General features: G+C 35.9%; 1 protein-coding gene across 2 annotated transcripts in view; it reads left to right on the forward strand.

Annotated features, from left to right (window-relative positions):
- TMEM135 (transmembrane protein 135) overlaps window positions 1-24261 on the forward strand; it is a 247977-nt gene that overhangs the window by 82801 nt on the left and 140915 nt on the right. For both annotated transcript variants that reach the window (XM_072794963.1, XM_072794962.1), the window contains one exon: window positions 10789-10854. In XM_072794963.1, coding sequence (XP_072651064.1) covers window positions 10789-10854 — 66 coding nt within the window. The remainder of the gene's footprint in view (window positions 1-10788; window positions 10855-24261) is intronic.

A 24261-nucleotide genomic window follows, 5' to 3' on the forward strand; every position in this document is an offset into this window, starting at 1 on the left:
AAAACAGCTTTTTATTTAATGAACTTCACCTGTTTTAAGTACAAGGTTTGATGAGTTTTGATAGATGTTTATAGTCATGTGACTACAACCATGATTAAGATATAGAATGGTTCTCTCTTCCCTAAAAACTTCCTTTGCAGTGAGTTACCTCCTCCCCAGGTCCCAGGCCCCAAGCAATCACTAATCTGCTCTTTGTCACTATAATTTTGGCTTTTCTACAATTCATCTAAATGGACACATGTTTTCATTTCTCTTGGGTAGATACGGAGGGATAGAATTGCTGGGTCTTATGGTAAATGTGTGTTTAACTTTATAGGAAACTGCCCAGCTGTTTTTTAAAGTGATGATACCATTTGTATTTCTACCAGTAATGTGAGAGTTCCAGTAGCTCCGTATTCCCACTGTAACTTGGTATTGTCATTCTTTTTACTTTTAGTCATCTGGTGCATATGCTGTGATACCTCATTGTAGTTTTAGTTTGCATTTCCCTAAGGATTATGATGTTGAACATTTTTTTTATTGGCTTTTTGCCCATTCACATATATATATGTCTGTGTGTGCATGTATTATGTATATGTGTGTATATCTTTTTTTCTTTTTTGATGATAATCTTTTGATCATTTAACATTTTTTGGTTGTGTCTTGTTTCTGAGTTGTAAGTTATATATTCTGAATGAAGTGCTTTGCTTTATTAAATATATATATGCAGATATTTTATGTGATTCTGTGGTTTGCTTTTTCATTTTCTTTTTAAAGATTTTATTTACTTATTTGTGAGAGAAACAGAGAGGCAGAGACATAGGCAGAGGGAGAAGCAACCCCGGGATCATGCCCTGAGTTGAAGGCAGACGCTCAACCACTGAGCCACCCAGGTGTCCCACTTTTTCATTTTCTCAGTCCAGTTTTCAAAGAGCAAAAGGCTTTTAATTTTGATGAAGCATGATTTATCAGTGTATCATTATCTGATGCTGATTAACAAACCACTTAAAATTTAGTGGCTAAAAATGATAGTGGTATTTATTTTTCATGAATCTGCAGTTTGGAAAGGGCTCACCCAGAATAGAATAATTTCTGCTCTACTGGACGTGGCTGGTGCAACTTAAAAGCTAAGGGCTGGAGTCATCTAAAGATTGACACACGAATGACATCTGGGCTTGGAGTACTTGAAGAGCTATATGTCAAAGTAGCTAGGACAGCTCTATTTCTATATAGTTTTTCTAGTATCATAGCTTCAAGGTATTTGGACTTTTTTTTTTAAAGATTTTATTTATCATGGGGAGGGGGTGTGCAGAGACATAGGCAGAGGGAGAAGCCGACTCCTCACAGGAGCCTGATATGGGGCTTGATCCCTGGACCCAGGACTTCTTCTATGCTGGCTCAGAGTTCCAAAGGCACATATACAAAGTGAGAACATTATCCCAGAGCCGTTTTGCCTTTTATGATTTAGCCTGAAAATCAGCATCACTTCTACCTCATTAAGTTTTAGTTACAAAGGTATTTATTTTCAAAGGTCCCAGGTCCCAGGGGAGGGAACAAATGAAATATGTAGGAGAATGGATGTCACATTTTAAGAAGCCTGTCCCCTTCTTAAAGGATGTGTAGGATATATATTGGTGTGGCTATCTTTGGACAGTCCAATCTGCCATAATGAGTTTTTTCTTTAATGTTTTATTATTTTTCTCCTTATGCAACTTACTTTTGCTTAAATCAAGTGTTTTCAATTGATTTTTGGTGTTTTCTTTTAGAACTTTTATGGTTTAAGCACCAACATTTAAGTCTGTGTTCCATTCTGAATTAGTTTTTGTGTATGGAGTGTGGTTTGGGTCAAGGCTCATCTATTTCTGTTTGGAAAGTCAATTGTTCTATCTCCATTGGTTGAAAAGACTACTTTCTCCTCTGGTCTTGTTTTTTGTTTGCCACCTTTTTTCTTCTTTTTCTTCTTTTCTTGGATACCTTGGATTATATTTTTTACTGTTCCATTTAAATTTGTATATTGGCTTTTTGGCCATATCTCTATGCATTAGTTTTTAGTAGTTCCGTTAGTGATTATAATGTACATGCTTAATTTCTCACCATCTACTTAGATTGGTGTTTTACCATTTCTGGTAAAATGAAGAAGGTTTCAACTCTTTAATCTCCCCTTCTTCTTCTTCTTCTTCTTCTTCTTCTTCTTCTTCTTTTTTTTTTTTTTAAGATTTTATTTATTTATGAGAGACACACACAGAGAGAGACAGACAGACAGAGATACAGGCAGAGGGAGAATCAGGCTCCATGCAGGGAGCTGGACATGGGACTCCATCCCAGGTCTCCAGGATCAGGTCCTGGACTGAAGGTGGTGCTAAACCGCTGAGCCACCCGGGCTGCCCTTAATCTCCCCTTCTTGTGTGATAGTGCTCATATCTATTACATCTACATATATTGGAAACTCCATCAGACATAATTTTTACAAGTCTTACATATTTTAAAGATCTTAAAAGAAGAAATAGAAGTTTTTACATTTACTCATGTGAAATATAAGCTTTTACATTTGCTCAGGTCTTAACCATTTCTGTTGCTTCTCTTCATTCATACAGTTTAATGTTTCTCTGTACGATTATTTCTCTTCAACCTACAGAAATGTCTTTAGCATTTCCTTTAGAACACTTCTGTTGGCAACAGATTCTCTATGTGTCTTTAATATGAGACTGTATTTTGCTTTCATTCCTGAAGGATGTTTTTGCTGGATATAGAATTCTGGGTTGATAGGGGTTTCTTTTTTGTTCCAAAACTTTAAAGATGTTCTCTTTCTCATTTTTATGGTTTCTGATGGCAAACTCATTACTATTCTAATAGTTGTTCTACTATGTGTAATAAGTATGGATACTTTTCTGGGGAGCTATTTTCATGATTTAAAAAACAATATGTAGATCTCAGTATTTTGTTTATGATGTGTCTAGATAGGATTTTATTTGAATTTATCTTACTTGGGGATCGTTGACTTTCTTGAATCTGTAAATGTACACCTTTTACCAAATTTGGGAAGTTTACAGACATTATGTCTTCAAATATTTTCTCAATATTAATCTGTCCTCTTTCTGGATCTCTGGAAGAACAAGTACAGTATCTTTTGCTATTCTCCCACAAATGTCTGGGACTCTGTTAATTTTTCTTTTCCTATCTTTTTTTCTTTCTGTTATGTAGAATGGATAAGTTTTATAAATTCATCCTTAAGTTTACCTTTTCTTTCTTATCTCCACCCTGTTGGAGAGCCTTCATTCACTGAATTTTTAATTTTATGAATCATATTTTTAAGTTTCAAACTTTCCATTTTAAAAATAGTTTCTACTTTTATGCTGAGAACTTCTTTCCATTTATCTCATGAAACGTAGTAGGTGCTTTCTAGGCTTTGTCTTGTAATTTCAACCTCTGTCTTTCCTTTGAGAGGTGGTCATGATTTTTTTGTTCTTTGCAGGTCGAGTAATTTTGGATTGATTCCGGCTGTTTTGAATATCATGTTGTAAAACTGTGGGTCCTATTAAAATCTTCTGGAGAATATTGATTTGTTGTTGTTGCTGTCGTTGTTGTTAGGAGTAAGCAGTCAACTTGTCAGGTTCATGCTACAAATTCTGTCTCCTCTTCAGTGGACAAAAGGTCTAATGTCCACTGCTCCATGGGCAGTAGTTCTAAGTAGTTATGTATTCAGTATCTTTCCTGTGATGCTTTGGGTCCGTCCTGTGTGCTGCTCATGGGGCATGCTAGCACCTGTGTGTTATTTTAACTGTAGTTCTGCTCATGAAGCCTTTGTTTTGCTGCTTGAGTCTGTTCAGGATTTCTGCTGATTTGGGGTGAGCTCGGACTTGTATCAACTCAAACATGGATTTAGTTAGAGGATCTTCCTTTTCTATTTTTTTTTTTAAGATTTTATTTATTTATTCATGAGAAACACGCAGAGAGAGGCAGAGACATAGGCAGTGGGAGAAGCAGGCTCCATGCAGGGAGCCCGATATGGGACTTGATCCCGGGACTCTAGGATCACGCCCTGGGCTGAAGGCAGGTGCTAAACCACTGAGCCACCCGGGCTGCCCGGATCTTCCTTTTCTAACTCTTCCTTTCTGGGATTACTCTGTTCTCACTGGGCCTTTTCCTGGTCTTACGTCCAGAAGGACAGGGTTTTTCTCAAGAGTTATAGCTGCTTACACCACTGTCGCAGCTGCACACACCCAATAGGGCCTGCTTTTGGGACAAAGTGGCTAGAGGAGAGAGTGAAAAATATAATGGATATTTTTCCTTTCTTCTTGACACTATAGGAGGAGAAGACCCCTTTCCATATGCCTTTGGCTAGAAAAACCGAATTTCTTTTCCAGTGTTAACTACCTGTACTCCTGCTGCTTCATTTTATAACTGGTGGCTTGTTTTGGGGCCAGAGTCAAGAGAAAACAAAGACAACACCCCCCCCCCCCCAAACAGCCAGGGATTAATTCCCTATACATTCAGTGGCTCACTTGGGTCCCCTTTTCCCCATTTTCTGGGAAAAGATAGTATGTTTTCTCACAGAGGTTTTGGTGCCTGTGCAGTACGTGGAGCAGTGCAGAGGCCCTGGAGTTAGGAACTGTGATCAGTGAGCTGGGAAAGGCTTAGGCTGTAGGCGGGAAGGAGTGAGAATGGTTTGGGGACATCACAAAGATCTTGATTGCTATGCTAATATAATAGTTTGCGTATTTTGAAGACATTAAGGTTGTATCATGCATTGCTTTTTTTGTGAGAAGCAAGATAGCTAATGCTCAGTTTTCCTATTTTTTGTTTTATATTTTTATCATAAGAAGGAAAACACCTGGTGCTTGTAAACCTCAGTGTTTAAATCTTTTTTCTGCTATGGCTAGGATACACATCTGGGGAATAAATTTTGTGTATGATTTCTGAAGGCTTTTGCTAAATTAATCTTGAAATAATATAAGTTTTCTGTTTTCTGGTTATCCTGTCAAGAATTTTAGCATAAATAAATGACCATCTGGGGTAATGTGCTAATTGTGGTTGACTGTTTTATATAGCACATTTTTAATTGCCCTCTGATATGGTTTTTTAAAAAATATTCATTTATTTATTATGTATGATAGACAGAGAGAGAGAGAGAGAGAGAGAGGCAGAGACACAGGAGGAGGGAGAAGCAGGCTCCATGCCAGGAGCCTGACGCGGAACTCGATCCTGGGACTCCAGTATCGCGCCCTGGGCCAAAGGCAGGCGCTAAACCACTGAGCCACCCAGGGATTCCCCATCTGATATGGTTTTTAATTGTGTTTTAAATTGCAATTGATGACTGATTTTTAAGGTAGAATTGGAATTCTGGATTTCCTTTGAGATATTAATAACAAAATGATCATTTATTGAGCACATAAAAGTTTTCCTTCAGTTATGTACCATTGTTATCCTTATTTTGCTAATGATGAAGTTGAGCTCAAAGAAGTGAAGTTGTGCTTGTCCAAGACCACAGGTCTTACAAATGGCAAAGCTAGAATTTGAACTCAACAATCTTTTTCTAAAGCCTGCTTTTCTTAATCTTTATGCTTATTGTTATACATTCAACAACCTGGGAATAAATAAATAAAAGATTGAATTCATGCCCTCCAGGCCCTCTCCGTTTAGTTGGTGAACCAGCACAACAGAGAGACATTCATAGAATAATAAGTGCCGCGACTCTTTGACATAGATTTTTGTTCTTTAGATTCACAGCTGTGATTAAGACTCATTCATATTTGGTCTTTCATTAGTTCAATTCTTAATAAATCGATGCACTGAAGTCTTACTATAGTATGATGCTTTAAAGTTATTATACTGCTTTTCAAGTGTATTAAGTGTATATTTCTTCTTAATTTTACTTCATTTGTATTGGTTTATTGAATGAAAAATTATTAGACCGTAAGAGCCTCAGTCTCTATTGAATTTTGGTTATCTTCACTTTAGGTGCTACTCAGTATAGTACTGCTTGTGTTATAGCATTTTACATTGTTCCAAAATTTTGTTTAAAATCTTTTTTATTTTTTAGTATAACAAAAATTGTTACTTTTTTCTTTTCCTTTCTATTATTATCAAACAGTATGTGTGTATATATACATATACAAAATAAAGATGCAGAGATAATAGAATGTTAAAAAGTAAGGAAAAAGGAAAAAAAGCCAGAGACTACTGCTGTTACCAACTCATTATAAATCCTGGAACTTTTTTGATTTCTACACATATTCAGACAAACACAAGGACTCAACCCAGAACTTTGCATTTACTGCATCTAGATTTCATGTCTCCTAAGTGTTTTTTATCTAACACTCTTTTAAAATAGGTTTCCTTGGTGACCTATTTTTAAAAAGGACCTATAGATGATTTTTACCCTGCCACTGACAGAAAATGTTTAATGAATATTTTTGTAGTAGTCATTTTAGTCATTATCAAAACTCAAGGAGAGGGAAATTTCAATGAAGAATTTGCTGGTGGTCAAATTATACATGCTAAGAGTTAGCCCTGTGTCTCATTGGTTTTTGGCACTTGTTAGACATTGTTTGAGTACAAGTAAATTAAAAGAAATCTCTTTAGTAGAGGTCAAAAGAATGTTCTACACTTCAGTGCTTCCCTATAGAATCAAAAGAAGCTGAGCTGAATTGACAGAGTGCCGTGAGAATGAGACATCCTTGAAAATGTTGGTAGGAAGAGCTGATGAAGTAAATCAATTTAGTTGGAAACAAAAGATTGAATTTGGTATTTTTATTCTACTGGAGAAAGTGCAGGATAAAGAATTAGATCTTCAGACTACTTTGGGTTTTTGAGGCACAAAAAAACAAATAGTTTGATCTTGTTTTAGAGAAGTTGTTGTACACTTTATCCCAAGCTGCCTCTGCCTGTCACCTTTTGCTCCTCATATATATATATATATATATATATATACATATACATATATATACACATATATATATGTATATATATATATATAGTAACTAGCCTGACCTACATGAGTACTGTTAATCACATAGATTAAATGAGGAGATGTAATTTAATGTATATATCACTAAGAATAGAAAAAATACAAGTACATCATTGGTGAGAAATTTTTTCCTTCAACAAGTTTCTGTAAATAGATCTTTCAACATCTAGTTTTATATGCTTTAGTAAAATCATTTGTCATAGCAAAGTCATTCATTTATAATGTTTTTTTTTTTGTGTGTGTGTGTACGTATGTGAATAACCCCTTTCCTTTTCCATCAATGGCTGAGTTTAACTTTCTCAGTGAATTATGTATTGGAATTATATTCATATCATGCTGCAGTCACAAAATTTAGCAGCATTTACTCTAAAAAGATTTTTTATTTTCTAACTTAGCATGTAGATAGCACCCCCTTTTTCTGGTGTGTGTGTGTGTGTAGGGGTGTTCCATAGATTGGTTTCCTCATTTAGAAAATGTTAGAAAAATTTTGCTTTTGTGTATAAATTACATGCTATATTTTACCAGTAAGGTTGAATTAAAAGTGGTTTTTTTTTTTTTAAGATTTTATTTATTTACTCATAGAGACACACAGAGAGAATGAGAGGCCGAGACACAAGCAGGCTCCACCCAGAGAGCCTGACACGGGACTCATCCAGGGTCTCCAGGATCACACCCTGGGCTGCAGCCGCAGCGCTAAACTTCTGCGCCACCGGGGCGGCCCAAAAGTTTTTATTTTTTAATTCATATCCTGTCTAGGGTTGTTCACTTTTATTTGATAATTTCTAAACTGTCATCTTCTTAGCTTTCTAATTCTGTAACTGTGTAGATTTGTAATAACAGTGATTTGTGATTTTCAGCTTTAGCAGCCATTCCCTCCTGTTTTGCTTTTACAATATATACTCTCACCCCCATCATTGTTACAAGTCAGTATCTTTGTCTTTCTTTGGGCCCTTCCTGTAGTTTAGAGACAGAGAGGGGTAGTGGGAGGGTGAAGAGCAGAGGATGGAGAGGGAAAGCATTTCCTTGTGTTTGTGCCTTCTCCCTTTTAGCACAGCTGACAGATTGCTGTGTGCTCTTGATCCTGTCTTCCACAGGATCCATTTTCTTCCCCATGTCTGAACTTCTTCCACCTGACTGACTACTACTTAGCCACTAGATACTTGTTCAAGTTTCTTTCATCCTAAAAGTGTACTGTCTTCCATTTTCTCAGCTCTGTTCTCTCTACCAACAACTCGTTCTCGTTTCTTACATTTATTGTCAAACTTTTTTTTTTTTTAAGATTTTATTTATTTATTCCTGAGAGACACACACACACACACACAGAGGCAGAGAGACACAGGCAGAGGGAGAAGCAGGCTCCATGCAGGGAGCCCGATGTGGGACTCGATCCTAGGACTCCAGGATCAAGCCCTGAGCCAAAGGCAGACGCTTAACCGCTGAGCAACTCAGCCGTCCCTATTGTCAAACTTTTTGAATGAGTTTGCTTACACTGTTTAATTTCATATCCTTTTATTCAGTCCTTGACTGTATTCTTAAAAGCACCACTCTACTGACATTGTAAAGTATTTGACCTCTTTGCAAAAGTGGACACTTGCTTTACTTTAAGTCAACTTTTACAAGTTAAAGTTTTAAAGATTTTATTTTTTTTATTCACGAGAGATACAGTGAGAGAGGTAGAAACAAAGTGAGAGGGAGAAGCAGGCTCCCTACTGGGAGCACGATACAGGACTCGATCCCAGGACTCTGGGATCATGCCCCGAGCTAAAGGCAGACACTCAACTACTCTGCCACCCAGGTGCCTCTAAAACAAAGTTTTGATGAAGGATTTATATGTGGTGTAAACATTTAAATAGTGTGCTGCGAAGCTGATGGATGAAGAGTAGTGCTCTTCTCTTCTGATGCCTAATTGCCACAACCCAGAGGCAACAGCTTGCAACCTTTTATGTATTTCTTCTGTCATTTACTCCCACGTATCTAAATTAACACATTTACACTGCTGTTTATATCACACCGATCACACTAAGTTCATACATGGACATCCGTTTTATTTCAGTCTCCTCCAGGTTTCCATCCCTTCCCCCATTTGGATTTCTTTAGATGTGCATTCAGTTTTTACATCTAGAATCGTCTTTTTTGGTTGTTCTTTTTTGGGAGTTACTCATTCTTAACATTTATATTTTGTAGAGTATCCATTGAATTCTAGTTTCTATTAGTGAGGGTTGGAAATTTGTCCCTCTTGTGCCAGGTTAAAAATGAGAAGCACATATCAAACAGATGAACTTGCATCCTCTCTTTTCCCAGCTGTACTCTCCTGAAACCTTTTTTCTTTTGGCCTCACTGGCTATCTTGCTCGTCTTTGTCCATACCAAGTATGATCTTTCCTATTGGCCTTTGTGTTTCTATTCCCTTCTGACTGGAATACCTTCTCGTGGACTGAATGCTTTTGTCATCTGCAAATTCATGTCAGAACTCTGTGCCTCAGGGCGATGATGTCAGGAGATGGGGCTTTTGGGTAATTCAGATTAGATGAGGAGCCTTTACCTTCACCAGTGGGATTAGTGCCATTACTGAGACTGGGGATAGGGAAAGAGCTTGCTTCTTTTTGCTCCCAGCCATCCAGGAACTAGGAACTAGGAAGCAGGTCCTCAGCAGGCATTGAGTTATCAAGCTTTTAGCTTTTTTTTCTCTTCTAAGAGTTTTATAGTTTTAGCTCTTATATTTAGGCCTTTGATGTCTTTTGAGTTAATTTTTGTATGTGGTAAAAGGTAAGGGTCCAACTTTATTCTTTTGCATGTGGACATTTTCTTTCAAAGATTGTTGTTTCCCCCATTGGATGGTTTTGGGATGGTTTTGGTACCCTTATTGAAGATCATTATGCCATGTATGCAAAGATTTATTTTGGGGCTTTCTATTTCATTGACCTATATGTTTGTCTGTGACACTACTACACTGATTATCATAGCTTTGAAATAAGTTTTGGAATCAGGAATTGTGAGTTTTCTAACTTTTTTCCTCTTTTTCAAGATTGTTTTGGCTGTATGTAGTCTTTTGGGTTCTGTATGAATTTTAGGATGAATTTTTGTATTTATGTAAAAAAGTCATTGGGATTCTGGTAGGATTCACATTGACCCCATGGGTAGTTTTTGGTGGTATTGACTTCTTAACAGTTGTCTTCCAGTCATAAACACAGGATGTTTTCCCATTTATTTATGTTCTTCAGTCTCTTTTAGCTGTGTGTGCAGTTTTCAGTGAATAAGTCTTTTGTTTCTTTGGTTAAGCTTATTTGTAATTGTTAATTTCCTTTTAGAACTGTTCATTGTTAGTGTATAGTTCATTGTATAGTGTATAGTGTATAGTGTATAGCACTTAACTCTTTTGGGGTGTTTTACATATGGAATCATTGAATTACTTCATCTTCTGTCAGTATTTCAGTAGCAGCCAAGTGAATTTGGATTGAACTTAAATGGAAACTAAAAATCAGAATGAATGATAATTTCTGAATTGAATCCAAGTACGAGCTTTTCACTTAATCTTTGTTAATCAAACTAAGGTTTAAACTTATCTAAGTGTACTAATTTGAAATTCTATAAACCTGGATGATTGCCAGCAGATCAAAATAAGCTTTGAAACAATTCTGTTTAAGCTCTTGATAGCATTAAAAGGTTCTGAAAGGATATTTCTGAAGTATAATGTAGATCATTTAGCTCTTATTGTGCTTTATTGATGCTTCTCTAGAAGTTGCTGGAAATGTAATAGTAATGAATGTTTTTTACAGTTTGGATGTGGGATATACAGTTGAGTACAGATTATAAATGATATTTTTTGCTTTTTTTAATTCACAGGCTACAGAAACACTGTTTAGAATGGGAGTAGCAAGAGGAACCATCACAACATTAAGAAATGGAGAAGTAAGATGAGAATTTTAACATAAATATTATTTTATTTCATAGTATCCAGTTTTTAAAACAAACATGGTGAATTCTGTGATACTGTATACTACAAATTGAGAAATACATGATGTATGTAATATTGAGTGAATCTGACCTACAAATCTATTTTAGTTTAGTCATACTGGAACCAGATTTTGAGTTGAAAGCAAAGTGCTAAATCTTTTAATATTTGGTTACCAATTGCTTTTACTCTTAAAAGAGAATGACATTTTACTTAATAATAACTTCTGCAAATATATATATATTTTAATGGAAATAATCCTGTACTTTTCCCTTTCTTCTTATCCTGTGTCCTACAGATCTGATAATTCTTAAAATAAAATAATTTGTAATTTTGACATTTATCACAGAGAGAGAGAGAGAACGAGAGAGATAAGAGAAATAAGGTCGGAGGGAGAGAATTGGAATTTAGTGTGTCTGTTTTATAGGTGAGGCTCAATTAAAATACAAATTCTAAGGTGTGACTTTTCTAAATGTTCCTACCAATGCTTTAAAAAAAGCAGCTACTGAAATAAATTTCATTCCAAAATTATTACCAGCCTAATTACCATTCCATTTGCCTTTTCTTTATTCACCTCTCACTAAGACATACTTAGGTTGAGGTTGAATATAATGTCACATTGCCATGTTCCTTTTTCTGTTCTACTAGCAAATACTTAAAGATAAAATATAGTGTTCCTTATTCTAGGATTAAATTTTGTGTTATTTAATGTAATATTTATAATTCATTAACCTAAATATTTAATAGTAAATGTGACTGAATATCTGAGGAGTTAACTGAAATTGTGTTATTGTATGATTTTTTTTTTTTAAAGATTTTATTTATTTATTCATGAGAGACAGAGAGAGAGGCAGAGACACAGGCAGAGGGAGAAGCAGGCTCCATGCAGGGAACCCGATGTGGGACTCGATCCCGGGTCTCCAGGATCACGCCCTGGGCTGAAGGCGGCGCTAAATCACCGAGCCACCAGGGCTGCCCTATTGTATGATTATAAATTTTATCAATTCATATATATGCCTATTAGGGGAAAATGTACAATCATTTGGAAGTCATATACTCTTAAATGTTGAATTTTATATTGCCAAGGCACTTTGGTATTAACTTGTAATACATATTTTGTCTGTGGAAAAAACTTATCCTTTTGTAGTCTCAACAAACTGCAGTATGTGGTGCATTTTAAGAAAAAAAAAAACCATTCCCATTAAGTCAGACATATTTGTCTGCCTAGAAAATGTCGAAATGAATTTCAGATTATTGTAATTGTTATGTATTTTCTTTTGGGGGCAGCAATAAAGTTTTGAACTTTTTATCTTGTAAGAAGGCTGAGAAAATGTATGCAAGACAGTTTTAAAAGTAACCTTTCGAGTATATCAACACATATTGGATATGTACATATTTTATATAATGGAGATGAAGCAGTTAAAGCAGCTGGCTTTGATCCATTTCTAGCCTCAGTTACTGGGGATTCCCACAGGTTACTAATCTCACTAAGAGGTATTATATGCATTCTCTGACTTTTAGTTTCCTCTCGTCTCGTTTTGTTCCGTTTCTTTCTTTCTTCTTTAAATTATTTTTATTTATTTATTCATGAGAGACACAGAGAGGCGGAGACACAGGCAGAGGGAGAAGCAGGCTCCCTGTAGTGACCCCGATGTGGGACTCGAACCCAAGACTCCAGGATTATGCCCTGAGCCAAAGGCAGACTCAATCACTGAGCCACCCAGGCAGCCTCATTTTTTTAAAAAATTTATTTCAATACATTAATCAGCCAGTTAATTAATTAATTAATTAACTTGTTTGAGGGAGAGAGAGAGTGCACAAGCGGCGAGGGTGAGGGGAGGGGCAGAGGAAGGGGGGAAAAAAACAGACTACTCACTGAGCAGGGAGCCCAGTGTGGGGCTTGAGCCAAAGGTGTCTACCTTAACTGACTGAGCCACCCAGGTGTCCCATGACCTTCAGTTTCTATAATGAGGTTAAAATGGTTAAGATGCACATTTTTTTTCTGTTACGTTTTAAGATATCTGAAAATCAGCGATACCTTGTGGGTACCATTTACTATTTTTCACGTTTTAATATCTCTTAAGTTGTAAGATTCCTTTAAGTCTTTGATATGTTAGATTTGATAATATACGATAATATTTTGTAGTTTAAAAAATGTAGTGACTAGTAAATACTCAGTAAATGGCAGTTAGGAGAGACTACAAAGTAGTTTTAATTTAATTGTTTGACTTGGAAAATAGAGAATTAAGACAAAACAAAACAAAGATATTATTAAATTAAATATGTGTTTATGCAAGTGACATAAATTTTTGGGGATGCCAAGGTAAGTGCTATGGAAATAGATGATATAACATGGTTCTTGGCTTTAGAAGTGCTTACTCTCTGGTTTAGGAAACAATTGCATGAATACCTGGGAAAAAATCTGTCAGGGAGTAGAAAATGCTTAGTTTATGTTGAGTCTGGAAGTAACTAGAGTCCACATTCCACTTGGAATGCGCTAAATTTTAGTATAAAGGCAATAATAGAGAATCCATTTGGGAGTAGGAGAAAAGCTAAAAGGTTAACATTTTAATGGATTATTTAAACAGAAGCTGAAATCACCATATTTATCATATTGGAAAATTTATGAAATGCTCAGGGAGGAGAGGGTAAGCAGTTTCCTTGTCCTAGGGCATTTCAAAAATTGTTCTAGCCCATTACTGTAAAAATTTCTGTTAAGCAGTGATTAAAGAAGTAACCTGTAACAGTGCTATCAAGTAGGAAGAATAAAGACTGGTATATCCAGATTACAAAAAGATCAGACTTTGAGTAAGTTGTTGTCTGGTTGTACAATGATGCTGAATTCTGCTTGTCTACCCTTCCCTGTATTCTGACTCTAAGGCTACATTTTGTCTAGTTATTGGGCATTTTTACTTGGGTGTTTTAAGAAATGTTGAGACCAGAAAACATGGTTCTTCTGTCAGAAAGTAAGGAGATAGTTTTTTTGGGGAGTGCCTGGGTGGCTCAGTTGGTTGGGCATCTGCCTTTGCCTTGGGTCACAATCTCAAAGTCCTGATGAGATCAAGCTCCACTTCAGGCTGTCTGTTCAGCAGGGAGTCTACTTCTCTGTCTCACTCTGTGCTTGCTCTCTCTCTTTTTCTCTGTTAAATAAATAAACTTTAAAAAAAGGTTTTGTTTCTTTTTTTGGCCTATATAGCATTTAAGAAGATAGTTTTTGAAGGAATTCAAAATTGACTACAAGTTACAGTGAATCATTAGAAGATTTAAGCAAAAGAGTGACACATTTATCTTTGTAAAATCTTAAGGGAGCAATTATTATAGACAGGTTTTTTTGGGTTGAATTCATAAAAATTTGTTTCTTTTTTGGGAGGGCTAACTTGTAAAATTATCACTATCAGTAAATAGTTATTGAATGTGCTTGGCTTAAAAAGCATACTTAGTGTTTACATATAGGGTGAAACAAATATTTTGTTGAAAGATAGAGTTACTCTCTTAAATTTATATATTTTAAAAAATATCTACTTTCTTTTACACAATTTAAGACCTGAGTAAGCCAGAAACTGGTATTTTTTCATTAGATTACTCTTAATTCAAAGTTTGAGAGAGAACAAAGTTTAGAAATTGTTTACCTTAGGAAGGGAGAATTTCAAATTCTAGGTCTTAATTTAATCCTTTACCTTCTATTTATTAGCTAACACTATATATATACAGTTCTTACAATGATGACAAAGAATCACTGGGAGTGTGTAATAAAGAAGCTAAATGACATCCTATAGCCAGTGAGTTTGTTCATCTGTTACAGTTCAATTAATTAAAAACTTTTAAAAATGGGTAGCCCTGGTGGCTTAGCAGTTTAGCACAGCCTTCGGCCCAGCGCATGATCCTGGAGACCCAGGATCAAGTCCCACGTCGGGCTCCCTGCATGGAGCCTGCTGCTACCTCTGCCTCTCTCTCTGTCTCTCTCTCTCTGTGTCTCTAATAAATAAATAAAATCTTAAAAAAAAACTTTTTAAAAGATTTATTTATTTTAGAGAGAAAAGAGGGAGCTTGCACTCTGTGCACGAGCGAGGGGAAGGGCAAAAGGAAAGGGTGGGAGGAAGGGAGGGAGGGAAGGAGGGAGAGAAAGAATATCCCCACTGAGCACAGAGCCTGATGCAGAGTTCAGTCCCACAACCCGGAGATCATGACTTGAGCTGAAGAGTCTAACACTCACCTGACTGAGCCACCCAGGCACCTCAATTTTTAAAAATTTTTATGAATTTCTAAAATGTCAAGCCTATCTATTTTTGGTTTTCAAAAAGTTTAATTTTTTATATCTGTGTCTTTAGCAGTACATTTGGAATTTTGGAGAGAGGAATGGAAAGCGAAATCTCCTTTCCTATTCATTCAATGAGTATGGAGCACCCTCCGTATTTCCAGTATTGTTTTAGGTATCTGTGATTCATCGGTGAGCAAAGCAAACCAATACCCCTGCCTTTGGGGAGCTTATATTCTAGCCTATTAATAACCTATGGAAGATAATAAAAACATACAAAGCAACTAGAGAGTAATTACATACCTTCAAAATAAGTTATAAGGAAGTATATGGCTTAAGAGTAAGTAACATAAATAATAGAGGAAGAAACAAGTAATTAGAGTAAGGTTAAGTTAGTTCAGAAGATATCTTAGGAAGCACATCTTCAGCTGGGCCTTGAAGAAATTTATGAGCATAGCTGAAGAAGAGAAGGTCAGAAGGCATTGCTAGTTAGGAGAAAGTGTAAATATGGGCATAGTTGAGAGTTAAGGAAGGATATCTTTTTTTTTTTTTCCAACTTATTTATTTATGATAGTCACAGAGAGAGAGAGAGAGAGAGAGAGAGGCAGAGACACAGGCAGAGGGAGAAGCAGGCTCCATGCACCGGGAGCCCGATGTGGGATTCGATCCCAGGTCTCCAGGATCGCGCCCTGAGCCAAAGGCAGGCGCCAAGCCGCTGCGCCACCCAGGGATCCCAAGGAAGGATATCTTGATGTAGAATTAAAAAGAGGGAGATAGGGTGTGCTGTTGAAGGGAAGTAGCATCAAAACAACTTTCCATTTTAGATCATTTTATCACCGTTCTTTCCAAAGAAGATATTTAAGTTTTAAGAAAGTACAGTTGACCCTTGAACAACACATGTTTGAACTGCATGGATCCACTTATGTGTGGATTTTTTTTTTTAATAAATGCATAAATGTATTTTGTCTCCTTTATGATTTTCTTAACATTTTTTTCGCCTGGCTTACTTTATTGTAGCAATATATATAATACATATGTATTCCTACAATATATAAAACTTACAGCATACAAAATACATGTTAATTGGCTGTTTATTTTATAAGGCTTGCAGTCAACTGTAGACTTAGTAGTTACATTTTTGGGAAGTCTAAACTTATATGCAGATTTTTGACTGTGCAGGGGATTAGTATCTAATCTCCATGATGTTCAAGAGTCAGCTGTAGTTTTTTTTTAAATTCACATTTCCCTGAGAATTTGCTATATTAATGCTTATATTGATTAAGCTTGTGAATGAATAATTAATATTTTATCTCCTTCCCAAGTGGAATAGCCAGCTTTGTGTGCTGGAAAGGGCACTAGTCTGCATGCCAGTCAATGTGGGTTTTCTTCCTGGCTTTAATAACTATGTGATCTTAGACAATTTACTTAACTTCTCACAACTTCAGATTCATACCTTAGAAAATGAATTGATTAGTTGATTTTTTAAGGTCCTATATAGCTTTAACATTTTCTAATTTAGGCTTCTTTGTATATCCTCCTCTCTCCCTTTTTTTTAGAGTAGACTCTACACCCATCTTGAAGCCCAACTCAGGGCTTGAACTCATGACTCTGAGATTAAGACCTGAGCTGAAATCAAGAGTTGGACTTAGCCACCCACATTCCCCCCACTCTCCCGCCCTTAAAGATGTGGTTCTTGGCCTCTACTGTAAATGAAAAGTGCCCATGGAGCTCTAGAAAATTTAGGTGCATGGGCTTCATCCCCAAAGACTTTGTCCATTGGGTCTACCTTAGGGCTCCGGTATCTATATTTCTATATGTCTACTAATCTGTTATAGAGCTACTTATCTGTTACACAGAGCTACTAAAATCTACTAATTTTAATGCCTAGCCACTGCTGTAAACTATTTTTAAGAAGTATTTTTCAATGTCTTCTTTGAACTCAAGGAACACACAATTTGAGTAGATGTAGCAAGGAGTTTGAAGTGTATTTCAAGATTTTTGTATATAAAGTAGAACACAGTAGCATGGACTATGGATGTTTTGGTAAGATGGATAGGGGATTTGACCCAGTTTCTAGTTTTGTTTTTTGTGGTATTAGGTATTTAACATGTTTTATTAGAATGGAAACCTTTTTTGGCTTCCTGGAATATGCTTTAAATAACTAATAGAGAATATTTTGTTTTAGTGTAATTGCTGCATAGAGGTAAGAACTCTTTGATATGGATTTTTCAGGTTTAGCACCTGCCTCACACATAATAAGGATCCTAGTGTATGTCTGATGAACAAATATTAGAGTTATTTAGAAAGAACTTCTGTGGCAAATATCACTTTGACTTAATCAACTCTCAGTTTAAGATAAATAAAAACGTAAATGTAGATTTTTATATATATAATAAATACTAGGGCTATATTATTCCAAAATCATGAAATTTGTAATATAATAATAAATTTTTTGACATCATATTTTTTCATGAATTAAGAACTATTTAAAGAAACTATGAAATTTACATATTTGATATTGAATCTTGTTCACAAAGTTTATTATTCAGATATTAAGTTACATTTCCAACATTATTGATATTGTTAAAATTGTACTCAATTCAGTATAATACTTTAAGTAATTTTCTTCTTTGTGAATGAAAGTTCTTTATATAAAGAAATATAAAAGTAAGCTTTCATACATTTATATTTTAATTTTCAAATTTTTTTAATTAAAAATTTTTAAAAAATATTTTATTTATTTGACAGAGAGAAGAACAAGCAGGGGGAGGGGCAAAGGGAGAGGAAGAAGGTTGCCTTCCTGAGTGTGGGACACAATCCCAGGACCCTGAGATCATGACCTGAGCAGAAGGCAGATGCTTAAACAACTGAGCCACCCAGGCATCCCTTGACATTTATAGTTTTATTTTATTTTGTTTTTTTTAAAGGTTTATTTATTTATTTATGATAGACATAGAGAGAGAGAGAGAGGCAGAGACACAGGAGGAGGGAGAAGCAGGCTCCATGCCGGGAGCCTGACGCGGGACTTGATCCCGGGACTCCAGGATCGCGCCCTGGGCCAAAGGCAGGCGCGAAACCGCTGAGCCACCCAGGGATCCCGACATTTATAGTTTTAAAATCGCATTTATTTTTTTCTTGGTTAAGTATTTTATTTATTTATTTTTTTACTATTTCTCTTTTAATACCACCTAACAAAATATGTAAGTCTTTGATAATCAAAGTGTCAGTATTTCAAATAGTGAAGTCTGTGTGGCCTGATACCTAGTGAATGCCAGGGACTAGTGGCATGTAAAATCTGATGAAATAAATAAATATTTATTGAGAGCATCTTAAAGACAGATCTGACACATGGGACTGGAGTCAGATCTAGTGTTCATTTCCTTCCTTCCGTCCTTCCTTCCTTCCTTCCTTCATCTAGTGTTCCCTCCCTTCCTTCCTTCCTTCCTTCCTCCCTTCCTTCCTTCCTTCCTTCCTTCCTTCCTTCCTTCCTTCCTTCCTTCCTTCCTTCCTTCCTTCCTTAATATTGTCAGGCACTATACTAGGTGTTAGGTTTTAATGGTAAATAATACTAATATGGTTTCTGCTCTGAGGAAATTTTCTATGTATTCTAGTGGCTGAGTCCATAACTTACCACTTGTGACCTTGCTACTCAGTGTCTTCTTCTGTAAATAGTTATAAATACATCTACTTTATGAATTCCTTTGTGAGAAGCAGATAAGTATAAAGCAGTTAGCACAATGTCTGGCACAAGGTAAGCCTATTAGAATTTAGCCTATCCAAAATGATAACTTTTTTTTTTTAAGAGTAGGAGAGGGAGTCAGGAGTGGGGTGGAGGGAGAGGGAGAGAGAATCTTAAGCAGGCTCCATGCCAGGTGCAGAGCTTGAGGCAGGGCTTGATCTGATCAGAGATCATGACCTGAGCCGAAATCAAGAGTCAGATGCTTAACTGACTGAGCCACCCAGGTGTACCAATAACGTTTTATTTAATTAAATACAATTGAGTATTTTCTATATTAAAGTGAGTCTATGGTGATCTTTGGACTGTGGTTATTTATAACAGTATGTGAACTGAGAATTGGTAATTAAAGACATACTTTAAATATTTTGGTCAGCCTATATTGTTAGTGCCCTTAGCTTGTGCTAATAGTTCAGTAATATACTGAATATATGTTTAGTCACAGACTTAAAGTCTACTACTCAGCTAACTTCTGCTGATCATGATTTGATTCCATACATAGAATAAACATAGCAGGAGGAAGTGTGATGGTAGAAAGACTGAAATTCACAAATAAACCTAAGCATTCTATTAGAAAAATAGGGTAAAGTCAATTACGTAGTGAAACTTAGTTCTGATAATTGCAAGTTTTGGTAGGACAAAAGTACCACTGTGAGTGGTGAGACCCTGACCTTCCAAAAATGCAGACTAAGGCTCAGTTATTCCTGTCAAGAAAAATTGGCTTATCTTTTCTGCAAGAAGACCTCTAACTTATGTATTGTATTTTAACAGGGAAAAAATATTAAGATGCTTTATACATGTCCATTGCCATTTAAAATATACTCTTTGTTAACTTGATTAGTTTCCTCCCGTATGCCCATATCATTTAAAGAAAAAAGAAAGAAATTCTGACCATTCTAGAATATTCCTGAATAACTCTTTCAAGTCTATTGTTTTTTTTCTTTTGGGAGTGTTTTCTAAATTGTATGCTTATCAACAAGCAATACAAATAATCTAATTAGAATTTAGCCTAAAAAAGTTCCTATAATGTTTCTTCCTTTTAAGCAAGAATATAGTTTAAAAAGAAAAGTATATAGGGAAAATGGTTAGCATCCAGAAAAGGAGAGAAGAAATAAATATGGAAAATGATCTAGAAAGAAAGGTTAGAGCCTAAGATTGTTTATAACAAGCAAGGTAATGCAGGGAAGTCCCAAAGCTTTCTCTAATGAAGTGGGAAGAAATGAGTTTTGATTGCAGAACTTCCTAGTTGGAGACAGCTGAGCCAGTGGTCATTACTCTAGGATGATAAAACAGTCAAAGGCTTCAAAGAGGTTGTAGGATTGCTATCTTGCTCATTTAAAAATAGGTTTACTTCTTAATAGCCATCAGTCTGGGTGGTTTAGATATTGAACTGCCAGAGGCAGAAGACTGGTTTATAGAGCATCTTGGGGTGTGTGTGTGTGTGGGGGGGGCGCGGGGGATTCAGTTTTCTTAATTCCATGAATCAAAACAGCATGTTGTATTTTGGCAGGTGTGTGGAAAATTCAGAATCCATTCCAGAATTACATCATAAAACATTGAGTTTCAAAACTTCTATTTTATTCTTGCTGGAATATTTTATCTTTGTCACTAAATCTGCTTTAAGTGGCTTATCATGTTATATACTCTGGCATTGTTACATACTCCTGGTGAGCAGACTTTATTTGGAAAATTCTAGTGCAAAGAAGGCCAGGGGCTAAGCTGAGGTTTTAAAAATATCAGATCACAGCGTTTAAGCTTGGTGGCCTTGTCTATACCAACTTTGCATGTGCCTTTCTATACTGAGATGATTATCTGTTGAAGTGCCCTATTCATAATAGGAACTCTGCTTTTGATTTAAATACAAAAATGTGCCATAATTTTGTCCTTAAACAAAACAAACAATATCTGGACAATATCTGGCTAAGTATGGAACACTTAGGTTTTATTTTTCAGAAATTGGAAGGGCTCTTAAGATAACATCAGTTTGTTTTGATCCTAATAGGAAGAGCTTTAGGCCAGGAAAGCAATTATTTCCACATGGGTAAAGCCAATCCCAGCTACCTCCCCTTTACCAACCCACTGAACTTAAACTTGCCTACCTTGGTTTTAGAGCTAAGTGTGTTTGAATGCATTAGAAAATGCAGACTCTGTTATAAAAATAAAGTCTTTAGATACACAGAAAATACTCTTTTGTACAAAGCATACCAAAAGAATTTTGTGTAAAATTTTGGGGTGAGTTCACCAACAAGTAATTTAAACTCTTTGAATTGCCAGAGAAATTTAATTTTATGCATACAGATATGGCCATTATAATTCTTACCATTTTGTTTATACATCTTTTTTCTTCTCTGTTTGACTCTTGGCTTTATTGTCAATAGGTGAATTTGCTGTGTAGTGACAAGTGTTGTTTGTGGTGGCTAGTAGGGGATTGGCTAATCGGAAAAGAAGATTTGTACTGAATGATGTGGTTGGTCTTTCTGGTAATCAGCCCTGATCCTAAATCTATCACTGTGAATCACTACATTAGCATAACAGACACTCCTATCATTTAAGAAGTCCCTAAGATTTTTGAAGTTGTGTAACTAAACTGGGAATAGAGACTAGATAGGTTATTTATAGCATAATCTATAGATTCGCTTCTTTTGAAAATTTCATATACGTGGAATTGTACAATAGACACTCTTTTGTGTCTGACTTCTTTAACTTAGCATGTTTTTGAGGTTTATCCATATCAGGTTTTCTCCTTTTCATGATTCAGTAGTATTCCATTGTGTGGATAATATTTTGTTGATCAAATAACCATTTAATGAAGATTTGAATTATTTCCAGATTTTGGCTATTATAAATAATACTTCTATGAGTATTTGCATAGAAGTCTTTGTGTTGACATATTTTTGTATGTTTCTTGTGTTGATACCCTAAGATTAGAATTACTAGGTCATATGGTGGATGACCCTTTAAGAAAAGTGGCTATGGGGGATCCCCGGGTGGCTCAGCGGTTTGGCGCCTGCCTTCGGCCCAGGGCCTGATCCTGGAGACCCGGGATCGAGTCCCACATCGGGCTCCCTGCATGGAGCCTGCTTCTCCCTCTGCCTGTGTCTCTGCCTCTCTCTATGTCTATCATAAATAAATAAAATCTTTAAAAAAATAAAATTAAAAAAAAAAAAAAAAAAAGAAAAGTGGCTATGCCATTTTACATTCCCAGTGGCAGTGAACAAGAAGTCCAGTTTGTCAGCATCTTTGCCAAAATTTGGTATTATCAGTCTTTTTGATTATAGCCATTCTAGAAGTATGTGATGGTATCTCATTGTGGTTGTAATTTGCATTTCCCTAAAGACTAATGATGTTGGGCATCTTTTCATGCTTTTATTAGTCACTTGTATATCTTTGATAAAATATCTCTTGGAATATTTTGCCCATTTTTTGCATTAGGTTTATTTGTCATTATTCAGTTGCAGGAGATGACTTTAAAAAAATTCTGGATACAAACATCTTAATAATTATATGATTTGAAAAAAATTGTTTTTCCAGTCTGTGGCCTGTTTTATAGACAGTACTTATTGAAAGTAAAAGTTAAAAAATTTTTTTTTAAATTTTTAATTTTGATGAAGATTCAGTTCATTAATTCTTTTTTGGATCTTAGCTAAGAAATCTTTTGTAACCCAGAGTTGCAAAGATTTTCTCCAATGTTTTCTTCTAGAAATTTTATGATTTTTGGTTTTACATTTAGATTTGCGATCTATTTTGAGTTGACTTTTGCAGATGGTGTGAGGCAAAGGTTCAGCTGTTTATTTTGCATGTGAATATCCAATTGTCTCAGGAGCATTTGTTGAAAAAACTCTCCTTTGTTGAATTACCCTAATGCCTTTGTCAAAATCAATTATCCATAAATGTTAGGGTTTATTTCTGGAAATGTTGTGGTTCTTTTTCTGCTAAGATGGAAGAGTATAGTCTATCTTTCCCACTGATTAGAGCTAAAAATCTGGAACAGAATACATAGAGCAACCATCTGCAATCTTATATGATAGGAGGAGGTTTGGGGAAACGAGTCAAATCTGGAAGTGTGACTGATACTAGTGAAATTTCCTGTTTCTTCCCACTCACTGTCCTTTTTAAATTGGTTTGTACGCCAGGGAATCTCCTATTCTTGATCTGTACAATGAATGTGGACAGAAAAAGCTCTAAGAAAGACCCCCCCACTCTTCCTCTGTTTATGGTCAAAGAACTAGAAAGGATGGCTCGTGCATGAAGAAGACTGTAGAAAATCACCATCTTCTTACTATGTTTTGCATTTTGATTTCATTTTCCCAGTGGGACTCCAAGCAGACCCCAAACATGAAGCTGTCCTCTAGCAGCAGCTGTATGGCCATGTAGAACTCAGACAGGTATCTTTCTCTTTGACCAGGGAAACTAGAAACAGAGGTTCTTATAGTCCAGAGAGTGTGAGGAGGGTATCTGTTATTTTTTGCTTTCTTTCTTTCTTGCTACTTCATCCCTGAGGCAAATGTAGTTGTAGGCCATCTGTGGCAGTATGGGAAGGCCAAACCCCAGTGTAGACAGAGGATCAAGAAAAGGAGCTCGAGAGATGGAGTATGGAGAAAATCACGGAGAGACAGGAGGTAGAGAAAAAGATGACTTAAATCTATGTGTGATATCTGAGACTCACTTCTGAACTGACCATGTGTATAATCATAATAAAGGCTTTGAGAACTGAACCATAGCCTAGACCACTGCCCTTAGATGGCACATACGGAGACAGACTGAATACACCGACAAACCTCAGGAAACTGAAAATGATATTGAACCTTAGACCGTAGAAGGTGGGCTGGGATTGTGATTGGAACCTAACCAGGTTGGTTGCCTACAACAACAGCAACATGAGCAAAACAGCAGTAGCAGCAGCAACAACAAATAATAATTATCCAGAGGACCAAGAATCTTTAACATGACCAAGAATGTCATAATACAAATCTCTAGGATACAATCTGAAAGTATTTGACATGCCAAGAACCAGGGAAATCATAACCAATTGTAGAGAAAACCGCCATCCACAAATGCCTATCTTGAGGTGACAGTGATGTTGGAATTATGATAAAAAGTTTTCAAAGCAACTATTATAACCCTGCAAACAATTTTGACATAAATAGCAAGATTGAAGTTCCCAGCAAAGAAAAAGAAATCGTAAGAAGAACCAAATGGAAATTTTAGGACAGAAAATTAAAATAACTCAAGTATTAATATTAAATAATAAAATAACTAAAATTTTACTAGATGAGTTCAATAGTAGAGTGGAGAAGACAAAGGAAAGAGAAGTCAAGTTGAAGAAAGCTCCGTGGTAGTTGTACAGTCTGCACAATAATGAGAGAAAGACTG

Source organism: Canis lupus, chromosome 23 (assembly GCF_048164855.1).
Source record: "Canis lupus baileyi chromosome 23, mCanLup2.hap1, whole genome shotgun sequence".
Lineage (NCBI taxonomy): Eukaryota > Metazoa > Chordata > Mammalia > Carnivora > Canidae > Canis > Canis lupus.